This window comes from Stenella coeruleoalba, assembly GCF_951394435.1.
Source record: "Stenella coeruleoalba genome assembly, chromosome: 7".
Taxonomy (NCBI): Eukaryota; Metazoa; Chordata; class Mammalia; order Artiodactyla; family Delphinidae; genus Stenella; species Stenella coeruleoalba.
In genome coordinates this window covers 10,782,702-10,807,383 of record NC_137153.1, presented here as the reverse complement: position 1 = coordinate 10,807,383, position 24,682 = coordinate 10,782,702, and the positions used below count along the sequence as shown (strand labels likewise).

The 24,682-nt window shown below is 47.0% G+C and overlaps 1 protein-coding gene across 2 annotated transcripts; it reads left to right on the top strand.

Moving 5' to 3' along the window:
* Window positions 1-809: 809 nt before the first annotated feature.
* On the top strand, window positions 810-24,286 carry HPF1 (histone PARylation factor 1). 2 transcript variants are annotated; one of them, XM_079925609.1, is made up of 8 exons: window positions 810-1,084; window positions 4,114-4,273; window positions 5,968-6,157; window positions 7,263-7,361; window positions 14,514-14,664; window positions 18,921-19,008; window positions 21,995-22,167; window positions 23,802-24,286. In XM_079925609.1, the coding sequence occupies exons 1-8, from the start codon at window positions 1,037-1,039 to the stop codon at window positions 23,931-23,933; spliced, it is 1,041 nt and encodes a 346-aa protein (XP_079781735.1). In that variant the 5' UTR covers window positions 810-1,036; the 3' UTR covers window positions 23,934-24,286. The 2 variants fall into 2 exon arrangements, with proteins under 2 accessions (XP_079781735.1, XP_079781736.1); XM_079925610.1 differs by lacking the exons at window positions 810-1,084; window positions 4,114-4,273 and adding an exon at window positions 4,284-5,442.
* The last annotated feature ends 396 nt before the right edge of the window (window positions 24,287-24,682 follow it).

The following is a 24,682-nucleotide window of genomic DNA, read 5'->3' as shown; positions in this document are numbered from 1 at the left end:
GCTGAATCCTAGAATCAATCACTCTTAAGGAATACAGAGGAATTCTGATTCCATTTTCATTGTCTTTTATTAATCCATGTTTCACTAACAGTCTAACCCTAAATAGTAATCCCAGTGACTTTTAGCTCTAAAAAACATATTCGTTTGGTAGCTACTATTTTTGCAGCGTGTGTTTTCTCAGTCTGTACTGTGATTAGCATCCTTTTCAATTTTAGCATTTTATTGGGTCTGAGAGCCTTCAACTATGCGATCTTAAACATTTCACTGATTTTACTTGTCAATTCCCGTTTTCATACAGAGAATTTTCCTTCAAAAGTCCACCAGCACCATCACCAACAAAAATATCTGTTTTAAAGTATGTTGGTGATAATTGTGTTAACCCAAATTTGGCAAAAAAAAAAAAAAAATCCAAACAATTACTATCTTTTCCCCCAGCAAGGTCAACAATCTTATACAAATCTATGGACACACTGTAGCTTAATTCTAGGCAGACTTCAGTTTGTCTTACTGATAAACTTTTATTAACAAAAAAGAATACCTTTCAAAGATACAGATCTCAAGAGGATCTTATTTAAGACCGACTCAGTTAAGTAAAACAAAAGCGTGGGTGGACAGAAATTGTGTGATTTCAAACCACTGAAGATGAATCAGGGCTGGGCAAGAAAAACGCGGTAGGGGAGGGACAGATAGAGGAATCTTTTAAACGAATGCAGACGAAGGAGCACCGGCCTTGCCCCAGTGAAGGCCTGGGGAGGAAGAAGACCTCCGCAGTGTCCGAGTCTGGGCCGGGGTCCATCTGCCCCCGGAGAAGCTCAGGTGGGTCAGCTCGCGGGACGCGCACGCGCGTACAAAGGGCAACCTGCCCAGCTGGCCGGGTGGGCGGGGCCTCGGCCGCGCGCTCGCTTGTGGGGGCGGGGCCTTCCCTATATTTGTGTGCGCCGCGGCGCGGAGAGGTGATTGGTCGCCCTTGAACCGGAAGCAGTCGGCGGCGTACGAGTTCTCGGCGGGACGGGCTTCATCCTGCAGCGGCTACAGGATGGTGGGCGGCGGCGGGAAGCGCGGGCCCGGCGGGGAAGGGCCGCAGGTACCGCGCTGAGGTCCAAGGGCGGCCGCGGGTCCGAGGGTGGCGCGGCGCATTTGACCCCAGCCGCAGCGGAGAGCGGCGCCTCGCGTCCCTGCGTCCCCCGGGGGCGGGCCCGGGGCGGGTTACAGCCCGGGGTTCCCCCGGGGCCGGGTTGGCGCAGTCAGAGGCCCTCCCCCGGGGAGCGGGTTGACTCAGCCCGGTTCCCCCACAGCACGCTCCCCCAACCCTCTGGTCCGGCCGGCCCCGCCGAGTGTAGAAAGAGCTGCTGACGCCCCGGAAGGAGGGCGTCCCCGAAGGCGGGAAATGCGGCGGAGGGGTGGCCGGGCGCAGCGCCGAGCTCGGCCGCGGGGAGGCCGGGGTGGGGACGGGGGGGCGCTGACCACGGAGGGGCGTCGGCTCAGGCTTTCCTGCGGCCTCACACGTTCTGTCACCACTGCAAGAGCAGCAGGGAGTCAAGCAGGAAAGAAGTAGAGGTTTCCAAAACTCCCTCTGGCTGCGCTGTCAGCTGGATGGGGTGAGACGGTGCAGGAGGGCCGCGTTCTGGGCGTTCATTACTCCGGTCCCGCTCTCCAGGAACAGAAGGGTAAAGGATAAGGGCAGCCCCTGAAGGGCACAGCCGTCCTAAACTCGAGTTATTAGGGATTTGGGGATGCAGCCAGCGTGTGAGCTCAGGCAGAGCTGAAAACACCCTTTTCTCCCTTTGAAAGGGCAGTGAACTTCTTTGACAGAGTGTTAGTCTTAGAAATAAAGCATCAAAAGTTACGATTCGTCTACAGAGACTATGGCCAACGGTAATAGCCAGCATTTATGTATTCTGTGCTAGCACTGTTTGTGTATTTTTACAAATAATTTATTCCTTTTAACAACCCTGTGATAGAGGTACTACATAGCCCTTTTTTTGTAGATGAGAGAACGGCACAGAGAGGTTAGGTAACTTGCCCAGGGTGACAGAGCTGGAAATGGGGAAAAGTCAGGAATCAACCAGGGCAGCCTAACCATTATGCAACACTGCCTTTCAGCGAGGTAGATTTAAGGCTCTTCTTTCTAACATCTTAAGTTTGAGCCAGTCTTTGGAAGTCTCAGCAAAGGCGGGCATACACACAGAGGGGAGGCTGGGTCAGGACTTGACATGTTTCTGCTGTTGTGTGTTTGCAGTTGAAGAGACAGCTTGAAGTGGTTGGATCTGCTGGGGGCCGGCCCACCTGGGGTTAAATGCCTGTTCTCCCACTTTCTAGTTAGGGACTCGGGGAAGTCACCTAACGTCAGTTTCCTTGTCTGTAGAATGTGGATAACAGAATCTAGCTCATAAGGAATTTCTGAGGACTAAATGAGTTAATCCATAGAAGGAGTTTAGCACAGTGGCTGGGCACCATAGTAAGTGCATAACAGGTAGTTATTACTGACTGTTTTTACTGTTACATTTCTTACTGTTTGCTATTATCACCATCAATTTTTGGATCCCTATTTGAACAGCCTTCTTGTTCAGTTTAATTTTTTATGACCTCATATAGACATGTTATAATCCTTGGCGTGATACACTGTTATTCTTGGTCATGGTCCTGTTTTACCTTATTCGTTTAATAATACGACAAACACCTGTGAGGCCGTTGCCCAGGCCAAGCACTGAAAGGCTGACCATCTTCATGTTGCTCACCTGTCCTGTCTGCCTAACTCCTTCCTGTCGACCCCATTCGGTGTAGCTGTGATCCTGAACTGTTTGTTTTCCTCTGTCTTCTTTTTATGGCTTTATCACCCATGAGTTGATGCCTGAACAGTATTTTTTGAACTTCATAAAAAGGCTATCATGCTGCATATAATCTTCAGGGACGTTTTTCTTTATTCAGCATTATATTATCAAGATTGATCCATGCTGTGTGTGGCTCTCTTTGCTTTTCACTAAGCGTAATATTCCATTGTTTGAAAGTCCTGTAACCATTCTCCTGTCAATAGGCATTTTCATTTGTCCTGTCTTCCACTCGTAAAACAATGCCATCAAGAACATTCTTGTATATGTCATCTGGTACATAAATACACTTTGCAGACTCTGAAGGATACCCAAAATAACATCAGTAAACTTGAGCCTGCTGGAAGAATGTGAATATGAGAAACATGAGGTTAGAATTTCTCGGTCGTGACCCCTGTGGACGTCTGGGCCAGATAGGTGTTTGTTAAGGGGCCTCTCCTGTGCACTGGAGGATGTTTAGTAGCATCCCTGGCCTCTACCCACTGAACGCCAGCAGCACACACACCCCCCCAAGTTTGTACAACCGAAAAGGTCTCCAGATACTGCTAAACGTGTCCCCTTGGGGGCAGAATACCTCGGGGTTGGGCAGCACTGATGTACTGATCGCTGGAAAGGAAGGACAGGAAGGAAAGGATCCAGGTTCCCAGAAAGAACAACACGCACGGCTGCTCCCAAGACTGAAGATGCGTACCCTCCAACCAAGCATTTTATTTTTGTGGGAATAGGTCACAGGTGTAATAAGCATTCTAAAGCCTAGCATACTTACAGAATGAACCTATACTGCAGAGCTGCTGGAGCTGAGTTTTATAACCTAGTCTGGCCTTAAACGACCTTTTCTGAAATCATTGTTTTAACTGGTAAATCCCTTGCATCCAGTTATTTCTGGCAATTTGTTTCTGGTGTGGTCACTGAGTCTGTTTAAATGAAAGGCACGATGACACCCTGTTTACCAGAACAGGGCAAAACCTGCCATTTTCTTATTCCTCTTTTTCCTGCTGTTTACCTTTTATACTTTTTGGTTTTTTGTTTTCTGAATTTCCATTATCTTAGGGAAATATGTTTAAAAAGTTGCTGTGTGTGTCCCTCTTGACATCTATATATTATAAACTGTTCTTTCCTTTTTTTCCTCACCCAAAAGAATCCCCAGATTTTACTCAAATACCATTTATAGAGTTTTAAAGGAAACTCATAGAGTTGGGGTGAACAAAAATGAGCAATATTATTAAGCAGTCCAAGTTGCTGAAATTACTTTGGGAGAAACAAAGTTGTGTGTGCGGATTTTCAGTGTGAAAAAGCAGTCGCCGTGAAGAAGGGTAAATGCTGTGAAGCTGACGTGCCCAGTGACCTTCGAAAAGAAGTAGAAAGTCATTACAGGCTTTCTCTGCCTGAAGATTTCTATCACTTCTGGAGGTTCTGTGAAGGACTTGATCCTGAACAGCCAGCTGGTGAGTTGCTCCAGAATCTTCCTCTGGCTTCTGCCAGTGGAAAAGACAGTAGGAAACTGGACCCAGGATCTAAACAGTTCATGGAAAAGGAACTTTTCCAAAGATGTTTCAAATGAGAGAAATAAAATGTCATACTAGCAAAGGTACATCATTCCACAACATGCTTTGATGAGAGTCTGCAAGAAAACAAGCACATACTTCTGTGTGTTCCAGGACTTTTAGTATGACTTAGCAGTGCTGCCCCTAGGAACTTGTCTTAAGGGTTAGGTGAACCCAAACTATGTTAAATGATACTGAAACAAAAAGCAGAAAATGCCTTAAATGCTCATCACTTACCCATCTTTCAGTGGACATACATAGTTTTAAAAGAATCAGGCAGATTTTTAAGCGATGATAAACTATCATGCCTGGAATATTTCAAAAGAAAAAAGAGAGTAGCATAGCATATGCTGCCGTTAGTATTTTTAGGTCAAGAATACACACACACACACACACACACACACATCCCTACATACTTCCTATGTGCGTATACTATCTCTGAAAAGGTACACTAAAAACTGATAATGTAACAGTTACTTTGCATTGTTACCCTTTGGTACTGTTTAAATGTCTTCACATGAGGTGGGGGGAAGCAGTCCCAGAGACTGCTGACGAAAATGTATACTGGGAGATAACTGAATTTTGGCAGTATATCAAAACACTGCAACCATGCAGCACCTTCTCAAAAAGTACTCATGGATGTGTACAAACATGTGTTAGCAAAGATATTCACTGAAGCATTGTTTAGAATAAAAAAGAAACAGTAAATGCCTAGCAATGGTAGACATATTAAAGAAACATTTAATAGTATAAGAAACTATTCAGAAGATTTAAATGAGGACAGGATGACGAACAAAAAAACACTACAAAACAGCATGATCTCCATTTAAAACATCTATATATTTATATCTGTTCGTAGAGGGGGGGAAATTAAACTGTCCCCATGCTTTTTTTTCACATTGTTACCTCTTCCAAGAATTTCCTTCCTCTCTCCATCCTCACCTCCTTGCATATCCAGGTCCTGCCTGAAGTGCTTGCCTCGCTCTTAGAGAAGCACGAAGGCCCATCTGATGCTGTAAACGTGTACATTTGAACAGACTTGATGGCTGATCTGTGGATGGAAAAAGAAGGTGGGCTCATCCAGGATTAGGGTGAGCCAGATGGATGGTCAAGGAGGCAATGAGTCGAGAGTGATAATTAGCTGAGGTGGAGGGAAGGGGAAGGAAATACTTACATTAAACACATTTTTAGTTAAATTATTCGTCCTCATGTGCTGTCTGTTGCCTCTCCCTTGGTCTGGATGTGCTACAAGTATTTGAGACCGACAGCAACACAGTAATGAGACAAGGTAAAGGTTTGCAGTGCATAGGAACACAAAGCAGTCTTGTTTTGGCCAAAATAAGAAACAGCAGGAATGTTTGAAATGTCATCAGTGGTAAAGTTAAGAGGAAATCCTAGCCACATCTTCATTGCTCTGATTTCTTTTCCATTGAGTATTTACAACTAACATCTTCACATGTAACTAAAGACTTTTTTCTTTTCCTTTAGAAGCTCTTTTTTAAGACAACTGCTTAGAAATATTTTCTGAATGAAAGGCAGTATTTCCTGTCTGCCTCCAGAAAGGCACTGTCTAAATAAACATATTTAATTTATAGATTCACTTTCTGCAAGCCTTGGACTTCGATTAGTGGGTCCTTATGATATCCTTGCCGGAAGACATAAAATGAAGAAAAAGTCAGCAAGCCTGAACTTTAACCTTCACTGGAGATTTTACTATGATCCTCCTGAGTTCCAGACCATTATTATTGGAGATCGTAAAACTGAGTTCCACATGGGCTATTTCAGGTAAAGGGGCTTTTCTTCTCCTAAAATACAGCTACTGTCCCTGTAATGAGCGTAAGCAGATGTTCACTGGCCTCACCCAAGGTGAAGGACATGTACCCTCTCCTGGTGGGTACACAGGCTGTCTGCCGTTCTAACCTACTAACCTACCCTGGGACGGGTGAGCTCGTTAGGCTGAACCTCTCCAGCTTTTCCTCTGTAGTTATAAACTTTTTTTTTCCTTTTGAGTTCAGAAAAGCTCTTTTAGCCTAGGAAAGGTAATTTAGAGCAGCTGCTGTGACTTAAGTTGGCCCTGTGCTTCCAGGGGCCATAGAATTAAGAACGCGGTTTGGAGGCAGGCTGGTCCTCCTACTTACTACCTGGCTCACCCTGTGCCAGTGACTTGCTGTGACTCAGTTTCCTGTCCTGTGATCATCAGACACGCCCAACGGGAATGTTCGGAGGGTTAAATGATACATGCGGGAAGCTTAGACTCTTAGAAGTCGCGCTGTGGGTGGGGGGTGGCTCCTCCACTTGGAGCGGCGCTGGCGCTGACAGCGAGGCGGGGAGAAGAGGACGTGGAGAAGGTGTGCAGGGGTGCCAGGGAGCCGTGGGCGCGCGGGGCTGGGAGCTGGGGCGCCGGGGTCTGCTGGCTTCCTGCTGCCTCACCAGGACCTCGGCCGAGTCGCTTCGTCTCCATCGGTTCCCTCAGGCGTAGAGTAAAGGGATTTGGTTATAGATGTGAACCGGCTCCTTACGCTGCCAATGTTTTATGATCCTTTCTGTCCTGTTTCTTTTGGTTTTTCCACCTTTCTTTTTTTCACGGACTGTTAAACTGGGGTAGAGATGATTGTGTATAATTTCACCTCCTTTTAACAAGCTTTATTCTTTCCTTCTTTGTACTCACGTATAAAAGTAACTAGGTCCTAAGAATCTTAATTTTAGGTTCTGTTATATAAATAAGATTTGTTATAGATATTCGTAAGAAAACTAGAGCTTAAACCTGGCAAATTCATTGGCAGTTTTTGAAACATGCAGATATAATTTGTTGTTTATAGACCTAAAATTCTACTTTGCTGATAATACAAATTATGGGCAGCTAAATTTGTAATATCTTTTGCTTAAACAGGGATTCTCCTGATGAACTTCCTGTATTTGTCGCTACAAATGAAGCAAAGAAAAATTGTATAATTGTTCAAAATGGAGATAATGTGTTTGCTGCAGTCAAGTAAGAAAATGTTTTATTTCAGTATGTCTCCTATTTATATTGGTTTACAATTTTTGTACTGTATCAGTCCATCTCTGAGGGGAAATGAGGTAACCAAAAATTTTTAGATACCTGGAGATCATTTACATGACTTTTGCAGGCATCTTATCCACACTTCAACTTTTCGCCAAACAACAGACCTCTTTTATAACTAATCATTTAATGAAAATATTACTTAATCTTGACCTTGTTTGTCCCGTGGCAAACTCAAAAGATTTTTTAGGCATCTTAGGTCAAACAGTCTTGAAGAGTTCGTTCCGAGAACCTGTGGTATGTGGTTGAGACGGAAGGTTGAGTGCAGTGAAGCCACTGTCAGGGCACATCGCAGGGAGCCGGAGCGCCAGCTGCGGCCACACGAGTGCTCCAGGACCGCGTGGTCTGGCAGAACCTGCGCCGGTGAGAGTGGGCCCCTGCCCGCCTCCCCTCCACCCGGGAGGCTAAGACCTCTGCGTGCAGGTAGGGCCGGAGCTGGACCTCCACCCCCCGAGGTCAGGGCCCCGCGTCTGCAGCCGGGTGGGGCATCAGCCCTGTCCGGAACGCGAGCTGAAGCGCAGGGCAGGTGGTGCGGCAGCGCCGGGGCGGCTCAGAGCCCAGCCAGGGAGCCGCCCACGGTGCACAGACACAGACACCATCCGGAGCTGCCACAGCAGGTGGGCCGTGGACACTCTAATAAAATGAAGAAAGCACCTTCACCACCTTGAGCAAAATAAGTAGACCATGTTTTGTGTGATCTCTTTACCCTACTTTTTCTTTTTTTTAATTACTTGATTTATTTATTTGTTTTTGGCTGCGTTGGGTCTTCTTGCTGCACGCAGGCTTTCTCTAGTTGTGTCAAGCGGGGGCTACTCTTCACTGCGGTGGCTTCTCTTGTTGTGGAGCACGGGCTCTAGGTGTGCAGGCTCAGTAGTTGTGGCATGCAGGCTCAGTAGTTGTGGCTCGCGGGCTCTAGAGCGCAGGCTCAGTAGTTGTGGCATGTGGACTTTAGTAGTTGTGCCATGCGGGCTTCAGTAGTTGTGGCTCACAGACTCTAGAGCACAGGTTCAGTAGTTGTGGCACACGGGCTCTAGAGTGCAGGCTCATTAGTTGTGGCGTGTGGGATTCAGTAGTTGTGGTGTGTGGGCTTCAGTAGTTGTGGCTCACAGACTCTAGAGCACAGGTTCAGTAGTTGTGGCACACGGGCTCTAGAGCGCAGGCTCATTAGTTGTGGCCTGTGGGATTCAGTAGTTGTGGCATGTGGGCTTCAGTAGTTGTGGCACGTGGGCTTCAGTAGTTGTGGCATGCGGGCTTACGTAGTTGTGGCTTGTGGGCTCTACAGCACAGGCTCAGTAGTTGTGGCGTGCAGCCTTCAGTAGTTGTGGCTCGTGGGCTCTAGAGTGCCGGCTCAGTAGTTGTGGCGTGTGGACTTTAGTAGTTGTGGCACGCGGGCTCAGTAGTTGTGGTATGTGGGCTTCAGTAGTTGTGGCACACGGGCTTCAGTAGTTGTGGCGCATGGGCTCTAGAGCTCAGGCTCATTAGTTGTGGCATGTGGACTTTAGTAGTTGTGGCACGCGGGCTCAGTAGTTGTGGTATGTGGGCTTCAGTAGTTGTGGCACACGGGCTTCAGTAGTTGTGGCGCATGGGCTCTAGAGCTCAGGCTCATTAGTTGTGGCGTGTGGGCTTCAGTAGTTGTGGCACATGGGCTTCAGTAGTTGTGGCACGCAGGCTTAAGTAGTTGTGGCATGCGGGCTTAAGTAGTTGTGGCGTGCGGGCTTCAGTAGTTGTGGCTCATGGGCTTTAGAGTGCAAGCTCAGTAGTTGTGGCATGCGGGCTTCAGTAGTTGCAGCCCGCGGGCTCTGGAGCACAGGCTCAGTAGTTGCGGCGTGCGGGCTTCAGTAGTTGTGGCTCTTGGGCACTAGAGCGCCGGCTCAGTAGTTTTGGCGTGAACTTCAGTAGTTGTGGCATGCGGGCTTCAGTAGTTGTGGCTCTCAGGCTCTACAGCGCAGGCTCAGTAGTTGTGGCTCATGGGCTTAGTTGCTCCACGGCGTGTGGGATCTTCCCGGACCAGGGCTTGAACCCGTGTCCCCTGCACTGGCAGGTGGATTCTTAACCACTGTGCCACCAGGGAAGTCCCTACCCTACTTTTTAAAAGACTTTCATTCCCTGTGATTTAATAGCACAAATTTGCAGTAAACAGAAAACTAGGTCGATCAGTGCACCTGCTGGGCTGCTGTGTGCATACTGGTGTATCTAAAGGGCATGGGAGATGTCCCAGAAAGGCTCTTTTTTCTTTTCTGATAACTCTGAAATTTATGGAAGACGTTGCTTGCTGTTTATAGTTCTCTACACCCTTCAGATTTATTGTTGAATTTAAATTGGTCCTGTCTTTATTGGAAACAACTGTAGTTATTTCCTTATTGTCTGTCTCTTGCACTAACGTGTAAGTTCATGAGGGCAGAGGCTTTTTCTTGTGCACAGCACTTGCTTTGTAGATGCTCGGTGAATCATTCCACAAACACTCTGACAGCAAAAACAACTAAGTTTTCATTAATCCTAGTGGTCTTACAAAAAAAAAGAAGAAAGATACAGTTGTTATCGAAAATAATGCAAGATCATTCTGGTATTTTTTTAGCTTACTGGAGAACACAGAAAAGGAAATAGAAAACAAAAATACATTGGTGATAGATTTATAACTTAGGTGAAGACCAGCAAGTGAGTATATTTGAGTACCTAATGCTATTTCACACAAAAAATGTTTTGCACCTTCAATAATTTATCTCAAATATAAAGGTAAAAAGGTTATTATACTTTTCAAGTGTTACAGTATATATAGTATTCTTTTTTGAGACTTTACTTAAATCAGCTAATCAAAACAATTTCTATATCAGCCTCAGTAATGTCTTTTAAGGTAGACCGTTTGTTATACACAAATTATTTTTATGCCCAGGGAAACTAGTTCTCTTTGTGTAATATTTAATAGTAGCCAAAGAAATGCAAATTCAGCTAACAAAGATGAGTAAAGATTAAAGAATGGTAATACCCAAGGATGGTTAGGGTATAAGAAACCTTTCTGACATGTGTTAATTGGTAAGACGTTTGTGGAAAGCAGTTGGAATAAGGTTGTTTAAATATTTTTTCAAAGATTACTTAACAGATAATGAACATTGCCAGCTAATATGCTATACCTTAAATCGGTGATTCCATTTTTAGCTATTTATCTGAAGAAATTTTGGATGGGTGCACATAAATATCTGTGTATATTTCAGATTATTTATAAAAAGGAAAAATTAGAAAAAACATACATATCCAGCAGTTAGAGAAAATTAGGTAACTAAATAGAAAATGTCCACAAAGTGTAACACCAGGATATTGATCTGTTGTTTTGGGAAGGAGCTGATACATTATGTGAAGAGGTCAAATAACAGAACAGTGTGGAACGGTTCCCTTTTCACAGCTTCTAATGCACATGGAGAGAAATCTAGCTAGATTGAAAGTTTTAAAATACTTATCTTTGGACAACAAAATTAGGAATGATTTTCTTTTTATTCTGTTCTTTTCCCTAAAATAATTGTAGCAGTAGTTTGGACCTCATATATCTCCTAAAAGGTCTCAGGGGTCCCTGGGGTCCACAGACCACTATTTGACCACTGCTGTTTAGTTAATGGTTTCAAACCTGACTACACACGGATGCCTCCCGGGCTTGTGGTTAAGAGCTTCACCTCAGCTTCATTCACTTCAGCATGTCTAGAGCAGGACTCGGGAACGTTCTTTAAAAATACATGTTCCAGGGGCTTCCCTGGTGGTACAGTGGTTGAGAGTCCGCCTGCCGATGCAGGGGACACGGGTTCGTGCCCCGGTCCGGGACGATCCTACATGCCGTGGAGCGGCTGGGCCCGTGAGCCATGGCCGCTGAGCCTGCGTGTCTGGAACCTGTGCTCCGCAATGGGAGAGGGCACAACAGTGAGAGGCCCGCGTACCGGGAAAAAAAAAAAAAAAAGTTCCAGGTGTATCTAAGTGTAGATATACTTAGAGATCTCAAACCTGTATGTCTATAATTTTAATTCTTAAGTTTAAAAAATTCATTTCAAGTGAATGTTTTAAGTGAATGAACATTCATTTTAACGAACATTTAATGAACGCTTCCTTTGTACGGGCCTATAGACCATTTAAAACACTTGGTGCGTAGTACAAGAGTACGTGTAGGCAAGGTATCAGCTCTTGGGTCGAGACGTGCTGCTAAATAGGCTCTTTTCCTCTTGTCTGCACCCCCAGTATTCTCTGCCACCCTACGTTGCTGTACTGGGTGCTTTCAACCAGGAACCCAGGAGGTTCTGACGTGTAGTCACGTTTAAAACCATTAACTTAACAGCAGCTATCAAACAGTGGGGTGTGGCCCCCAGGGGTGCCTGCCCACTTCCCAGGAGGCCTGTGAGCTGCAAACTCTGGGTGATGACAGGGTGTCGTTCTCACACCAACAGCACAAAGGTGGAGGCGGGTAAGCCCTGCTGAAGCCTCAAAGGGGTCGGGGCAGTGGACCTGGTGGGCAGCGGACTGTGGGTTATCACGGCTGGGATGTGACGCGGGTGTCCCTACGGAGGTCCGTGATGACACAGTAAAGGCGGATCAGATCCCTGCCGCTGGGCACGTGTCTTCTTAACGTCCTGCGTGACGGGAGGCACTTCGGCACACTTAGGTGTTAGGGTTTGTCTCGAGGAAAAAGGTCTTGTGAGGCTGAGTTGTGAGCTCAGCTTTTTTCACTTTGCTGAAGAGAGGGACTGGCAGACACTGGTTACTCTGACATGAGTGTTTGGCCGGCGTTGTCTCAAACGAACCGATGAAAACAACGGACTGTGTTTGTCGCCAGTGTTAAAACTTAAGATTTCAAAAGCAAACATTAGAATTGGGGAGAGTTGTAACCACCCTCGTGAGCTTGACAGCTTCTCACTTCCTGAAGACTTCGCTAACGAGGTTGGTAGTACTATTAATGAATGTGGTTTTTTCATGTTGTGATAGAATGGAGTAAATCAAATACAGTGAAAAGGGTCACTCTTTTGGGAGATCTGCATAACTTAGTGAACCAGTGTTTTCTGCATGACCACTGCAGGACTCACTCAAGGTTCACAGTCTCCCATTAGGTTTAATGGGACAGCACAGAAAGTTCTGGCTGTTTCCATGTGCACATTGCAGCAGAGTATTGCAGCAGAGTATTAGGTTTGAAGCTGAGAGACAAAAGCTTAATAAACTGGAATGGAAGTGGTCCTATAATGTGATAAGGATGAGAAGACCAGTACTGAGGGCCGTCAGGAGAGGTGGACGTCCTCTGAGAGGGTGTTTCCCGTGGGCCTGATGAAGGCGAGAGCCTCCCGGGAGGAAGGGTGCTGTGGACAGAGAACAGCAGCCCCGGGGCCCTGGCGTCGCTGGTGTGCTTTGTATGGTTGTTGTAGATAGAGCCTCTTGATACGCGGCTGGTGAAGTTGAAGGTGAGATTTACTGTGATGCTGTGCTGTAATCATGAGACCGTGATTTTGGTGGTCTTGGCTTCTGTGGCACTTTAATCCACGCACACTAATTCTGTCAGCTTGGGTAAGTTGATTATCCTCTGTGCCTTAGTTTCCTGATCTGTAAAATGGGGATCAGAATAGCACCTGCAGCGCCCATCCCATAGCAAACTGCTGGATGTTAGTGGTGGGCAGGAGCGGGTTTCCTCCTGGGAGCCTGGTAGTGGCTGCAGGAAGGGGACCAACTGTGTCCAGCTGGGCACTGTTTCCAGCTCTTCCTTTCACTCTTGCTCTGATGGCAAAAGTCTTTTTTTTTTTTTTTAATTTTTATTGGAGTATAGTTGATTTACAATGTTGTGTTAGTTTCAGGTGTACAGCAAAGCGAATCAGTTATACATATATCCCCTCCTTTTCAGATTCTTTTCCCATATAGGCCATTACAGAGTACAGGGTAGAGTTCCCTGTGCTGTACAGTAGGGCCTTATTAGTTATCTATTTTGTATATGGTAGTGTGTGTATATGCCAGTCCAAATTTCCCAATTTATCCCTCCCTCTTACCCCCTGGTAACCATAAGTTTGTTTTCTACATCTGTAACTATTTCTGTTTTGTAGATAGGTTCATTTGTACCCTTTTTTTTAGATTCCACATATAAGTGATATCATATGATATTTGTCTTTCTCTATCTGACTTAGTTCACTCAGTATGACAATCTCTAGGTCCATCCATGTGCTGCAAATGGCATTATTTTGTTCTTTTATAGCTGAGTAATATTCTTTATCCATTCCTGTGTCAGTGGACGTTTAGGTTGCTTCCATGTCCTGGCTATTGTAAATAGTGCTGCAGTGAACATAAGGGTGCATGTATCTTTTTGAATTAGGGTTTTCTCCAGACATATGCCCAGGAGTGGGATCTGGTAAACCTAATTTTAGTTTTTAAAGGAACCTCCATGCTGTTTAACATAGTGGCTGTACCAGTTTGCATTCCCACCAGCAGTGTAAGAGGGTTCCCTTTTCTCCACACCCTCTGCAGCATTCTTAACATAAAATTATTTCCGTAACTGGCAATAATATATTGTACTATTCACATACCTTTAAAAAATATTTTGAATTGTGCTTTCGTATCAGCTTATAGAATAGTTTTGCTTTCCTTTTATATTTTTTAAATTTATCTTAATGCAGATTTGAAGGTAACATTGAAAAGAATCTCTGATGCTTAAGTATTCTAAACGTCCTCTGGCTCTTTAAGAGTAGAAAATCCTTTTTGGTGTCTCCACACTCTTCTCTCCTGTTACGTCGGCCTTCTCTAAGGCGGTACGCCGCCGATCTCAGCATCAAGCGACGCGACGGGAACTTGGCTTAACCTCATTCTGCTAATACCCTGTGTGTTTGTTGTAGACATTACAGAGATAATACAGACAAATCTTGTTTGCTGTTTCTGTGACTGGCAGCTGTTTATTAATAGTGCTTTTCTCTTGGTTGAAGAACCTGTTCGGGATTCTGGGGGGCTCTGGTGGTGGTTCTGCAGTCTTTCCCTTGCATGGAGTTTGATGTCTGTAACTCGGCTCCCCGTAACTTCCCAAGGTCTGTGTGCTTAGCACAATGGCCTGCATACTAATGAGGGCTTTTACTTCTTTTTCAGATTATTTTTGATGAAAAAACTTAAAGAAGTAACAGATAAAAAGAAAACTAGTCTCTTGAAAACCATAGATGAGAAACTCACAGAAGCAGCCAGAGAACTGGGGTTCTCACTGGAACAGAGAACCGTGAAGATGAAACAGAGAGATAAGAAAGTATGGTTTATGTCTGTTAGTCTCTGACTCTCCTGCTGTTTTAATAGGGGGTTTTCCTCTCTTGATTGCTTGCCACCTGCACCTTCTCTCCATCCCTCGCTGCCCTGTCCTGGGGAGAGCTGGACGCTGCCCTCGCGGGGCTCCCTCGGAGGCTGTCCAGGGTCTGGCCTGGGAGGTCCTGCAGGTTGTTGGCCAGGCTGGGTCGCGTGACGCAGTGCCCTTGCGGCGGGTGCAGAACTCAGCCAGGCCTTCTCACTCGTTAATCTTGATTTACCAGTTTCCTGTAGAAGAGTGAAAGCGGCTTTGTACATAATATTTGCTTAAATTTCTTTCTTTAATGGCTAAGGTCTGTTGATTTCGTGCCAAGAGTTTTGGGGGTAGATGTGTAAAGGTCTGCCTTACAGTGCCTTATAGTTATAGCCCCTCAGGCAGTTGGCGTTTGAGAGCGGTGTGTACTGAGGTGTGTAAATCTCTAGGAAATGGTGCATGAGGAGGCCCCTCTCCTTTGCCTATGGAGCCCACCAACCAACGCTTCCCTTGGCACCTGCAGTGTGAGTGGTTTTGTAAACAGCAAATACTTCTTGGGTTTTGGATCCTTTGGGTTTTTCACTTACAATTGTCAGAGTGAGTTAACAGAGAAGCCAGAAGAATTCTTGCCTGGGGTAAATGAGAATTGTGTAGGACTCTGTCCTAATCACCCTGAGGAAGGAGGGCGTTCATCACTGGAGTCAGGGCAGCCAGCCTCTCAGCAGTGTCTCCTGTGTGTGGCTGCTTCATCTGCGTGTTCTAGGCCAAATAAAGTACTCGTTAACCCAGAATAAACTAGTGCTGGCTTACTTAGTTATTGAAAATCCTACTTCAGTGCTTTTTCTGACCTTGACACGGCTGCAGGGGTGATGTTCTGATAAGTTATAGTCACTGAATCGAAGTCTTATCAACTCTTTCTTTAGTCCTTGAGGTCGGAAGCAGTTTCTAAAAATGTTCATTTGAATGAAACTCCTTGCAATGGGGCATTTTTCAGTTGCTCTAAGATTTCATATTGCCATTTCACCTTTCTAGTTTTCATAGGGAGCCTCTCGCACCTTACAGGGTAGGAAGGGGAGCATTTCTCACCCCGTTGTGACGTATCCTAATTTGTCTTGACTAACGACTAAGCTGCTGCGAGCAGACAGCTGCCAGCAGCACATTCTGTCATCAGCAGTAATTTCAGATGAGATTTCATTCATTCTTCCCCATAACTATAAATTAGATAGGAGTCTAATGTAATCTGAGTCTTAATCTAAATTTATTAGATTAAGTTTCACAGGAATGTTTGTCCTGGCCCCCTTCCCCCATGAGGTTTCTTTTTAGTATTTGTTCTTACAAAGATAGCTGGTAAACACAAATTCAAAGAAAAAAAGAACTTCTAAGACAACCATGATTTTATCTTCCCAAAGACAACATGTGGTGATAATGCTTCCAGATCCTTTTCTGTTATAAGTTTATTCTTTTATTGTTACTGTGAGATCTTCATGGAATAAATATTTTTCTAGTCCACTAGCATGTGAGTTGGTGACTCGGGCCTTCTGTGTGGAGGTAGCATGTGCATCCCAGGGTAATGGAGCACTCCATGGCACGCTAGCAATCTGTGTTTATACCAGCCGTGCCTTGTAGTGCTTTGGCCGGAGGTCCTTGTGAGCTGCTCATTCCACCCCTACCACCGACAGGCAAGCACAGTAGGTTTGCAGAGGCTGTGCTCCTTGTGCAGAATTTTACATGACAGATCTGAGACCTAAACTCACATCTTTCATAGCTAGCATTCCTTTCACCCTATCTGACTAACTGGCTGTGTGCCACTTTACCTCTTCCAGTACCTAGATGTCACTTTTAAAATCGACATTGAGTTAATGTCGCTGTAAAATGAGGGTCTGTCATTCTGTCCACCTCTAGTTCTGATGCCTCACAACATCACCCACCCTTGTGCAGGGTTTTCCTAAACTGGTAATCTGATTCTTCGTAATAAAATCAGGATTTTGATGCTTTACTAGTAACTGATACCTCTTTATGGACAATTAGTACAGTTTCTCATCAGTGAAAATGCGTACATAGTGTGGCTTTTTGTTGGGTGTCAGCCTGAGTCGGGCAGAAGACAGTCGTGCCATCACTGTGGCCTTTTGCGTTCAGCGTCAGCACTGCTTTGTGAACACACTGTGGTCGTCACTCCATGTGCTGCACGGCACGTCTGCCACACAAGGGCGCTGCGCTTATGTTCAGAGTTTAGGGTGCTGAAAACTCCACTCATGCAGACAGCCTGCCATAAATAACGGTTCGCACCTTTACTTGCACACTTACCTGATTATTTCCTTAGAAGAAATTCCTAGATGTAGTATTGCCGGGTCCAAAGTGGTTTTTAAAAAAAATTTATACAGGTATAAAAAAAATTAAGTGTGTGTGTGTTTTCTCTGTTTGCAGAACTCCCCCCCCCCCAGGAGTTGGACTCCTTTGCACCCCACCTGCAGGGGCTGTGCGCCCCTTTCCCTGGGTCCTCGCCGGTGCTGGTCTTACCAATCCCTTTGGTCTTTCCATCCTGAAAAGTACAAAATGATCTACCATTGTTTCCATCAGCATTTCTTTGATTGTAAAGGACATTAAATCGTTTTCATTTCTCCACTGGCCATTTATATTTCTTCTGTGAACTGCTTGAACTTTGCCCGTTTTTCCATCAGGTTAGAATTACTTGTGTTTTAATTTGGGTGTTAAGTCTTTTCCATTATTTGTAAGACTTGCTTTATAAAGACATTCATCTTTATTAACTTTATTGTTATATGTATATATTGCAGATGTTTTTCATCATTTGTGTTAATTTTGTTCTTGGTTTTTACTTGATTTGTTAATTTTTTTAATCTTTGGCTGCATTGGGTCTTTGTTGCTGTGCACGGGCTTTCTCTAGTTGTGGCGAACAGGGGCTACTCTTCGTTGTGGTGTGCGGGCTTCTCGTTGTGGTGGCTTCTCTTGTTGCGGAGCACAGGCTCTAGGCACGCGGGCTTCAGTAGTTGCAGCACGTGAGCTCAGGAGTTGTGGCTCACGGGCTCTAGAGCGCAGGCTCAGTAGTTGTGGTGCACAGGCTTAGTTGCTCTGCGGCATGTGGGATCTTCCCAGACCAGGGCTTGAACCCGTGTCCCCTGCATTGGGAGGTGGATTCTTAACCACTGCACCACCAGGGAAGTCTAATTTTTTTTTTTTTAATGTAGTCAAGTCTATAAGTCTTTTCCTTCTCCAACCCAAAATCATATAAAATGTTTGCCTTTTCTTCTAGTAGTTTTATGGGTTTTACATTTAATTCTAAAATCCAACTGCAAGTTATTTTGGTATCAGGAGTAAGATACAACGTAACTGTGACTTCATTTGTTTTTTCCCAAGGGGTGAGCAGTTGTCTTGGGACTTGTTTGGAATAACCTGTCCCCTGGGTTGCTTAATGAAGGACAGTGAAAGCAGCGAGAGGGTGGAGAGCTGGTACAGAGACTTGGGGGCGAGGACCTTAAAACTGAGAGCGTCCTTCCCTCAGGAATGTCACTGGACTGCACAGAGATACTGGAAGCAGATGTTTTGTTCAGCAAAGACCTAAGAATGCCACTAGTGTAAGAGAAATATGCAGACTGGAAGGGTTATGATGGGGGTTGTGTTTGGACCCCTGTTTGTCTTTGAAAATTAACACTTAAGAAAAGCTCACCGGTTTATGTTATTTGCCTCCACGAAGGGCACCACAACACTAGAAACTGCCCTACTTTGGGGAAGTTTGCTGACGAGCCTGAATTTTCCAGGTAGAAATGGGGGACCTGAATTTAACAAGATGGAAAGGAGTTCTGCCTTCCACGTCTTCCTGCTGACAAAAACCATTCCTTCTCCTTCAGGGCCCAGTCCCTCAGGCTTTCTGCCTAGAGGATCCCATGGCCGTGGATGGAACTGACACCGCGCCCTGCTTCCTGTAGTGGGACGCACGGCGCAGACTTCAGACAGCTGACACAGTTAATGAAAGCCGGCTGTTTCACTGTCGTACTTACTTCAAGTGCTTGACTTCTAGCTAATTTTAAAGGAAAGAAATATTAAACTTGTGCCCTGGGGTCCAAATTTACTGAAATAAAAGGGCCATTCAATGTTGCGTTTTGGCAGAAGTCTTGCGGGTTTGTGAGTGTGCTTTGTTTTGGGGTTTTTTTCCCCCCTGTTGTTTTCGTCTATTTACAGTGACTAAATTTTGTTTTTTTTTTCCTTTTATTTAGGTCGTGACAAAGACCTTTCATGGGGCAGGCTTGGTTGTCCCAGTAGATAAAAATGATGTGGGATACAGAGAGCTCCCTGAAACGGATGGTAAAGTATTTCTCACATGAACATGTGTATGTGCGTTAATGTATATGGAGAAAGGTTTCCTTATGTTGAGAAGTAGGTCAGGACATGTGCCATTTTGGGAACAGTCACCTCCCCTTAGTGAAGAAGGGCTCAGGCTCTGTGGTCAGTGAAGCCTGAACTGAAGCTGGGTTTGCCGCTGTGTAGCCTTAGCAAGTTATTGAACTACCCTGAACCGTGGTCTTCTTCATCCGCCATACGGGTAGTAGTGGTGAATACCATCCGTAGAGGTGTTTGGGGTGTAACCGAGCACGTAAGTGCTTAGCACACTGCTTGCCTGATAGCGCTCAGAACAGTATTTTTACAAGTTTAAAGAATGTGAACCTCTGGTCTAGGTGACTTTTTCTGAACTATTTCAGAGCCTTTGACATTGTAGCCATCAACGTACAATATAGTAATTAGTGGGACAGCACGCGTTTGTTTAGTGCTTTGTGACCAGTCTTGCATCTGTATGTAAGTCTGATTAGCTTTTAGAAGCCAGTGCTGAGTTACTTCATCTGTAAGTATAAAAACGACACAAAATCTAATTATTGCCATGTTGAAAACAGAGGATGAAAATCGCTTCCCAGCTCCCCCTGCCCAACCCCCTTTACTTGAGCACCCCCGAGGGCACCACCTTCTCGTCACCCTGCTCCCTTGGGGGCAGCGGGGCGAGGGGCACTCAGAGAGAGGGAATTAGAGGCGCCCCTGCGCAGCACGTAAAATGCAGGCCCTCGCTTGTTCAGAACAGAGCTGTGGCCTCAGCTGCCCTCCGCCTGGAGGACTCCCAGGGAAAAGCACTGCATGTGGGCCCTGCGGTGGAGGGGCTGAACTTGTGGTCTGGTTTGGTGTTAACTCACTTCCATGTAAAAACTGCAGCAGCGTTAAGTTTTTCCTACATTGACCATGTGTAGAAATGATGCTGTTTCGGATATGTTGGGCTAAATTAGATAGCTTAAAATTACTTTCACATTTCTGTTTTGGTATGATGCCAAGGTGGGTTACACGCGCAGCCTGCTGCACACGCGCTGCACACGCGGGACCTTCCTGGACCTCCTCCCTGAGGCCGGAGGGGAGAGGGGCTGTGTCCCGGGGGCGGGGGTCAAACCCTGGTCTTCGCCGCCTCCCTGTGAGCCAGTCCACCCCGAGCTTTAGCAGCAGCTTTACTGTCCTGTTGGGGAGACTGAGGGCATTTGTTACAGCGATCGCGCTGGGTGTTCAATTGCGGGGCCCTGGAGTAAACCGTTACCTCCCCTGGTTGGGGTTCTGGGTTTTATGTCCAGGGTCACTTTTATCTACTTGTACTTTTTTCTAACGTTGTAGCATTAGATCCTTCCGTGGTTTATTTATTTTTGAATGAGAAGTGGTAGCAGACATAGTTAAGGATCTAGTGTCTCGCTGTTTTGTTTGCCAGGAGGTGTAAGTGGCTGGCGGTCTGTGGACGGGTGACAGCGCTCAGCGGGTCACAGTGAAGTCTGCTCCTGACCAGTTTCCCCCGAGGCTCTCGACACATAACGCTGTAACGTGGCCCGGGGGATACCATTTATTGAGCACTGGATCGTGTCGTGGTTGACGCTGTCGGGGGATGTGTACGCAGTGTTAACTCAGTCCTCACCCAGGCCTTTACGCGGCTCTTATTCTCACGTCCGGGAGGTGGGGACCTGAGACGTGGCTCTGAGTGTCGCGTGATCGCCGAGCTGGCGGCCTGACTTCCCTGCGCTGCAGCCTGTGGCTCCGCGCCATGAGCGGGGGGGCGGTGGCAGCGGGGAGCAGGGCAGCAGCAGGCACTGGAGCGTGGTGACAGTGGAGGCTGCTCGCACAGTCTCGCAGTTTGGGTTCCGTGAGGCGACGCGCTGCAGAATGTTGCCGGTGGAAGAACATGTCTGTCCTCCAGTAAACGTGTCACTGCTGTCTGTCCACTGCAGTACTGCCTGCCACGGGGCGGGGGCAGAACGCAGCCCGTGCCGGGTGTGTGCCGGGGGCGCGCGTTCCGAGGTCAAGCCCTGGCAGACGCTCACCGCTGTCGTCAGCCTGGGTTTGTGGTTAGTGTCAGTAGAGTGTGTAACATCAGCCCCCCGTGCGTGAGACGCGGCACCGTGAGGTCCAGGTGTGACTGTTCATGTCGTGGCCGAACCTCGTCCCTGCCAGCGCGGCAGCCCCGTGTCCAGGAACATGTCTGTTGCTCCGAGTGAGTGGCAGCTCGTCCGCGTTATCGGATTTTCCCAGTTTGTCAGAAAGGAAGTCTAACTAGGCATCGTTCGGTGCCTTTCTTCTCACGTGCCTCGTGGGAGCTCACGCACCCTGGCCTCCGAAAGCAGGGAGAAAAACGTTGAAAGTCCAGGTAGAAATGTTAAACCACTCGTTTTTATTTAGATAAATGTTAGTTTTCTCTGTTCTCACCTCAGATTACACTTTGGCCGTAGCTGCACTTCCCCCACTTTGGTAAAAGTACTGGTAAAGGTTTAATTCTACAATGATTTCTTGTCTCTCGTTTGTCTTTTTCTGGGGTTTTTTTTTTTTTTTTTTTTTTTAAAGTAAGGTAGGAGGGGGCAAAAAGAGCAGACTTTACTGTCTGTCTGGATTTTTTTTAATCCCTCGGTCTCCATATAGTTTTTGTTTTTTCCAACCATTTAAAAATGGAAGAACACTCTTAGCTTGAGGGCAGTTAAAAACAGGTGGGTCAGGTTTGGCCATAGTCTGTGGAACCTGGAGTAGCCCAGGGAAAATCTCTGGAAGCTGGTGTGATTCCTGATTACAGCTAGGTCCCACTGTGCTAATACAAGAAGTCTTTTTCGTTAAGTAAGCCATTTTTATGCTTAATCTTAAGTAGAAAAACCATAAAATGGCCGTTGTAAAATACAGTGCCAACCAAAGAGGCATCCATTGCACTAGGACAGAGTCATGAGGAAACATCCAGGTTACCGTCTGCACCGTGGTGGTTACAGGTAACCTTGTGTCCTTGATCTTTCAGCCAGTCTCAGGAGAATCTGCAAGACGATTGTGGAGGCCCCCAGTGATGCTGAGAGACTCAAAGCTTTTGCTCCTGTTCAGGAAATGATGACTTACGTGCAGTTTGCTAATGATGAGTGCGATTATGGGATGGGGCTGGAGCTGGGGATGGACCTCTTCTGCCACGGTTCCCACGTGAGTGAGCACACCCTGCCCTCCCTCCCCACCCTGCATCCCCTCCACCCCCACCCCCACCCCCACACACTCCGGCTCATTGCTGTCCGCAAGTCCAGCACGCAGGGTATGGATTCAGCTTGAATTTCAAAATGAACATTTTGAAATGATTTTTAAGCAGATAAAGTGAGCATATTTTTTATTTGAAGTTCACCTTGTACTCTGGCCGAGGTGAATGACCCGGATGTTGTGCCCAAGTGACTTCCTAGCTACTTACTAGTACGGCTGTGCCCTTCACTAGGGTGTGGACACACCTTCCCGTTTCCGCCTCATTTTCCGTGGGGGGGTTTGTTCTTGTGCTTGAATTCCGGGATGAAGAGTAAATGCTGTCTGTAAATATGCTGGAAATTCTTTACCATAGAGGAGGTGCTGTTTTACCATGAACTCCCTGCTCATCACGTAGGAGAAACGTACAAGGCAGCTGCAGGAGGCCGCTGAGCCACGGCTGGGGGTCGGGCAGGCGGGAGGAGTGGTGGCCCCGGCCTGAGTCCCGTCTCCCCGGGAGTAGCCGTGTGAGCGTGGGCCGTACTCCCTGCACCTCCGCGCCACCTGGGGCCCTCCCAGGCCATCTGCCCGCTGTGGAGACCACCTAATTCTCCCTTCACCTACCATGTCACCTGCGGCACAGAAAGAGCCCCAGGTGCTCAGGGCCACACAGGCAGGCAGCTCCCGCGTCAGCCTCTACCCCAGAAGGTGACTGCGCAGGCTGTGAAGTGCAGGGTCACCTGGGGACGCCGCGGGGCTGGAGCGTCAGGGTGCCCCGGGGGCTTGTTCCGCACAGGCTGGCGCGCCCCCGACCCCCCAGTCCCCCTGGGCCTCACCGAGTTCCCTTCCCGCTGGGGCCTGAGCATTGGCGTTTCTGATCGACAGTTACTGGGTCAGGCTGACGCCACTGTGGGGGAGTCTGTTTTGGGGACTCCGTCTTTCTCGTGTAGGGCTGTTTGTTAGCAGTAAAAATAATCAGAGTGGTTAACAGCCAGAGAGGGTCAGTGACCGATCAGAATAGCGCTTGAGCAGCTTCACAGAAACTCGGTTGTCTTGAGAATCCAGCAGCATCGGAGAAGGGACGGTGAAGCAGGCAGCAAGCGCCAACGGTGGCTGCCCTCCCTTGTCCTCGGAGCGCGTCTGGGCCCTTGACAGAGGCAGCGACTTCAGGGGTGGAGGCTGACATGGGGCGAGAAGGAACTGAAGACACGAGGGAGCCTTCAGTGCGATGTGAAAACTCACGTTCGGCTCCTTGTTCCGACGGCGCCAGCTAACGGAAATGATGATTGAAGTCTTATGTGGTGGGGACACGCCGACGAGAAGGAAAAGGCATTTGAGCGTACTGGGGCAAAAGGGGGTGAATAAACCGTATCTGAGGGAATAAGGACGCTTACAGTTTTTACTTGGTTTTCTTCAAGAAGTGCCCTTCGTCCTGAAGAGCTGCACGACTGCCCCAGGGACGTCGCCAGGCGCTGTCTCAGAACTCACTGTTGTCATGCAGACGCTGGCTGAAACCCAGCGTGCGGGGAGTGGGCTTCGTTAACAACTGCTTTTTCCACTGTATTACCTGCTGCGTCCTCTGGCTAATGTCATCTTCTTTTGTTTTTCAGTATTTTCATAAAGTCGCTGGCCAGCTTTTACCTCTTGCGTATAATCTGTTGAAGAGGAATCTCTTTGCAGAAATTATTGAAGCTCACCTGGCGAACAGAAGCAGAGAGGACGTGGACCAGCTTGCAGCATGAGTGGGAGGTGCCTCTCGGGCATACAGTATTTCAGAGCTTCAGTATGAAACATGATGTTTGTTTTTAAGGAGTACAGAAAATAAATGGACGGAAACATTTGCTAAAAACTTTTCTGAAGCTCTCGTGGCTGGTTTTTTCTTTCACGTGCAGTCAGATCGTCTGCATGGTGATGCCCTCATCACGTGTGAAGAGGGGATGCACCTGCCGTGGTCCTCGCCGATGTCGTCATAGGATGTCACGCCTGACACCTGTGGACGAGCACGCGGTCCTCCCCTCCCAGGAGTGAGTCCTGCTTCAGCGTTTAACACGTAGGCAGCGAGGAATGTGTTTCTGGGACTTGAGTTGACGAGAGCGGCAGCTGTAAGCACTGGGCTTCTGGGCAGCAGGGAGGGCACAGGGGAGCAGACTCAGGACCCACCCCGGATCCTCCACAGCTGCATCTGAACAGCAGCTGCAGGCACTCCGGGCCTCGCCCCACGAGCGTCCACTCGCTCCGTTAGGTCCATTCCTTGTAGCAGCGCTCCTCGGGCTGTCTGTACCTGCCAATCGACACAGCATTAGGGTGTCGACACAGTATGCAGTCAGCGTACCATTCAAGTTTTCCATTGGGTTTCCAGTACAGTCTGGGTAGCTGTGTTTGACCAGCTTCAGATCCTTCTTCAACCTGACAGAACGTCCTTCACCTTAAAACCTCAGAGCTCACAGTGAAACACAAAATAATAGCAAACTGTGGATTGGGCCAAAGGGCC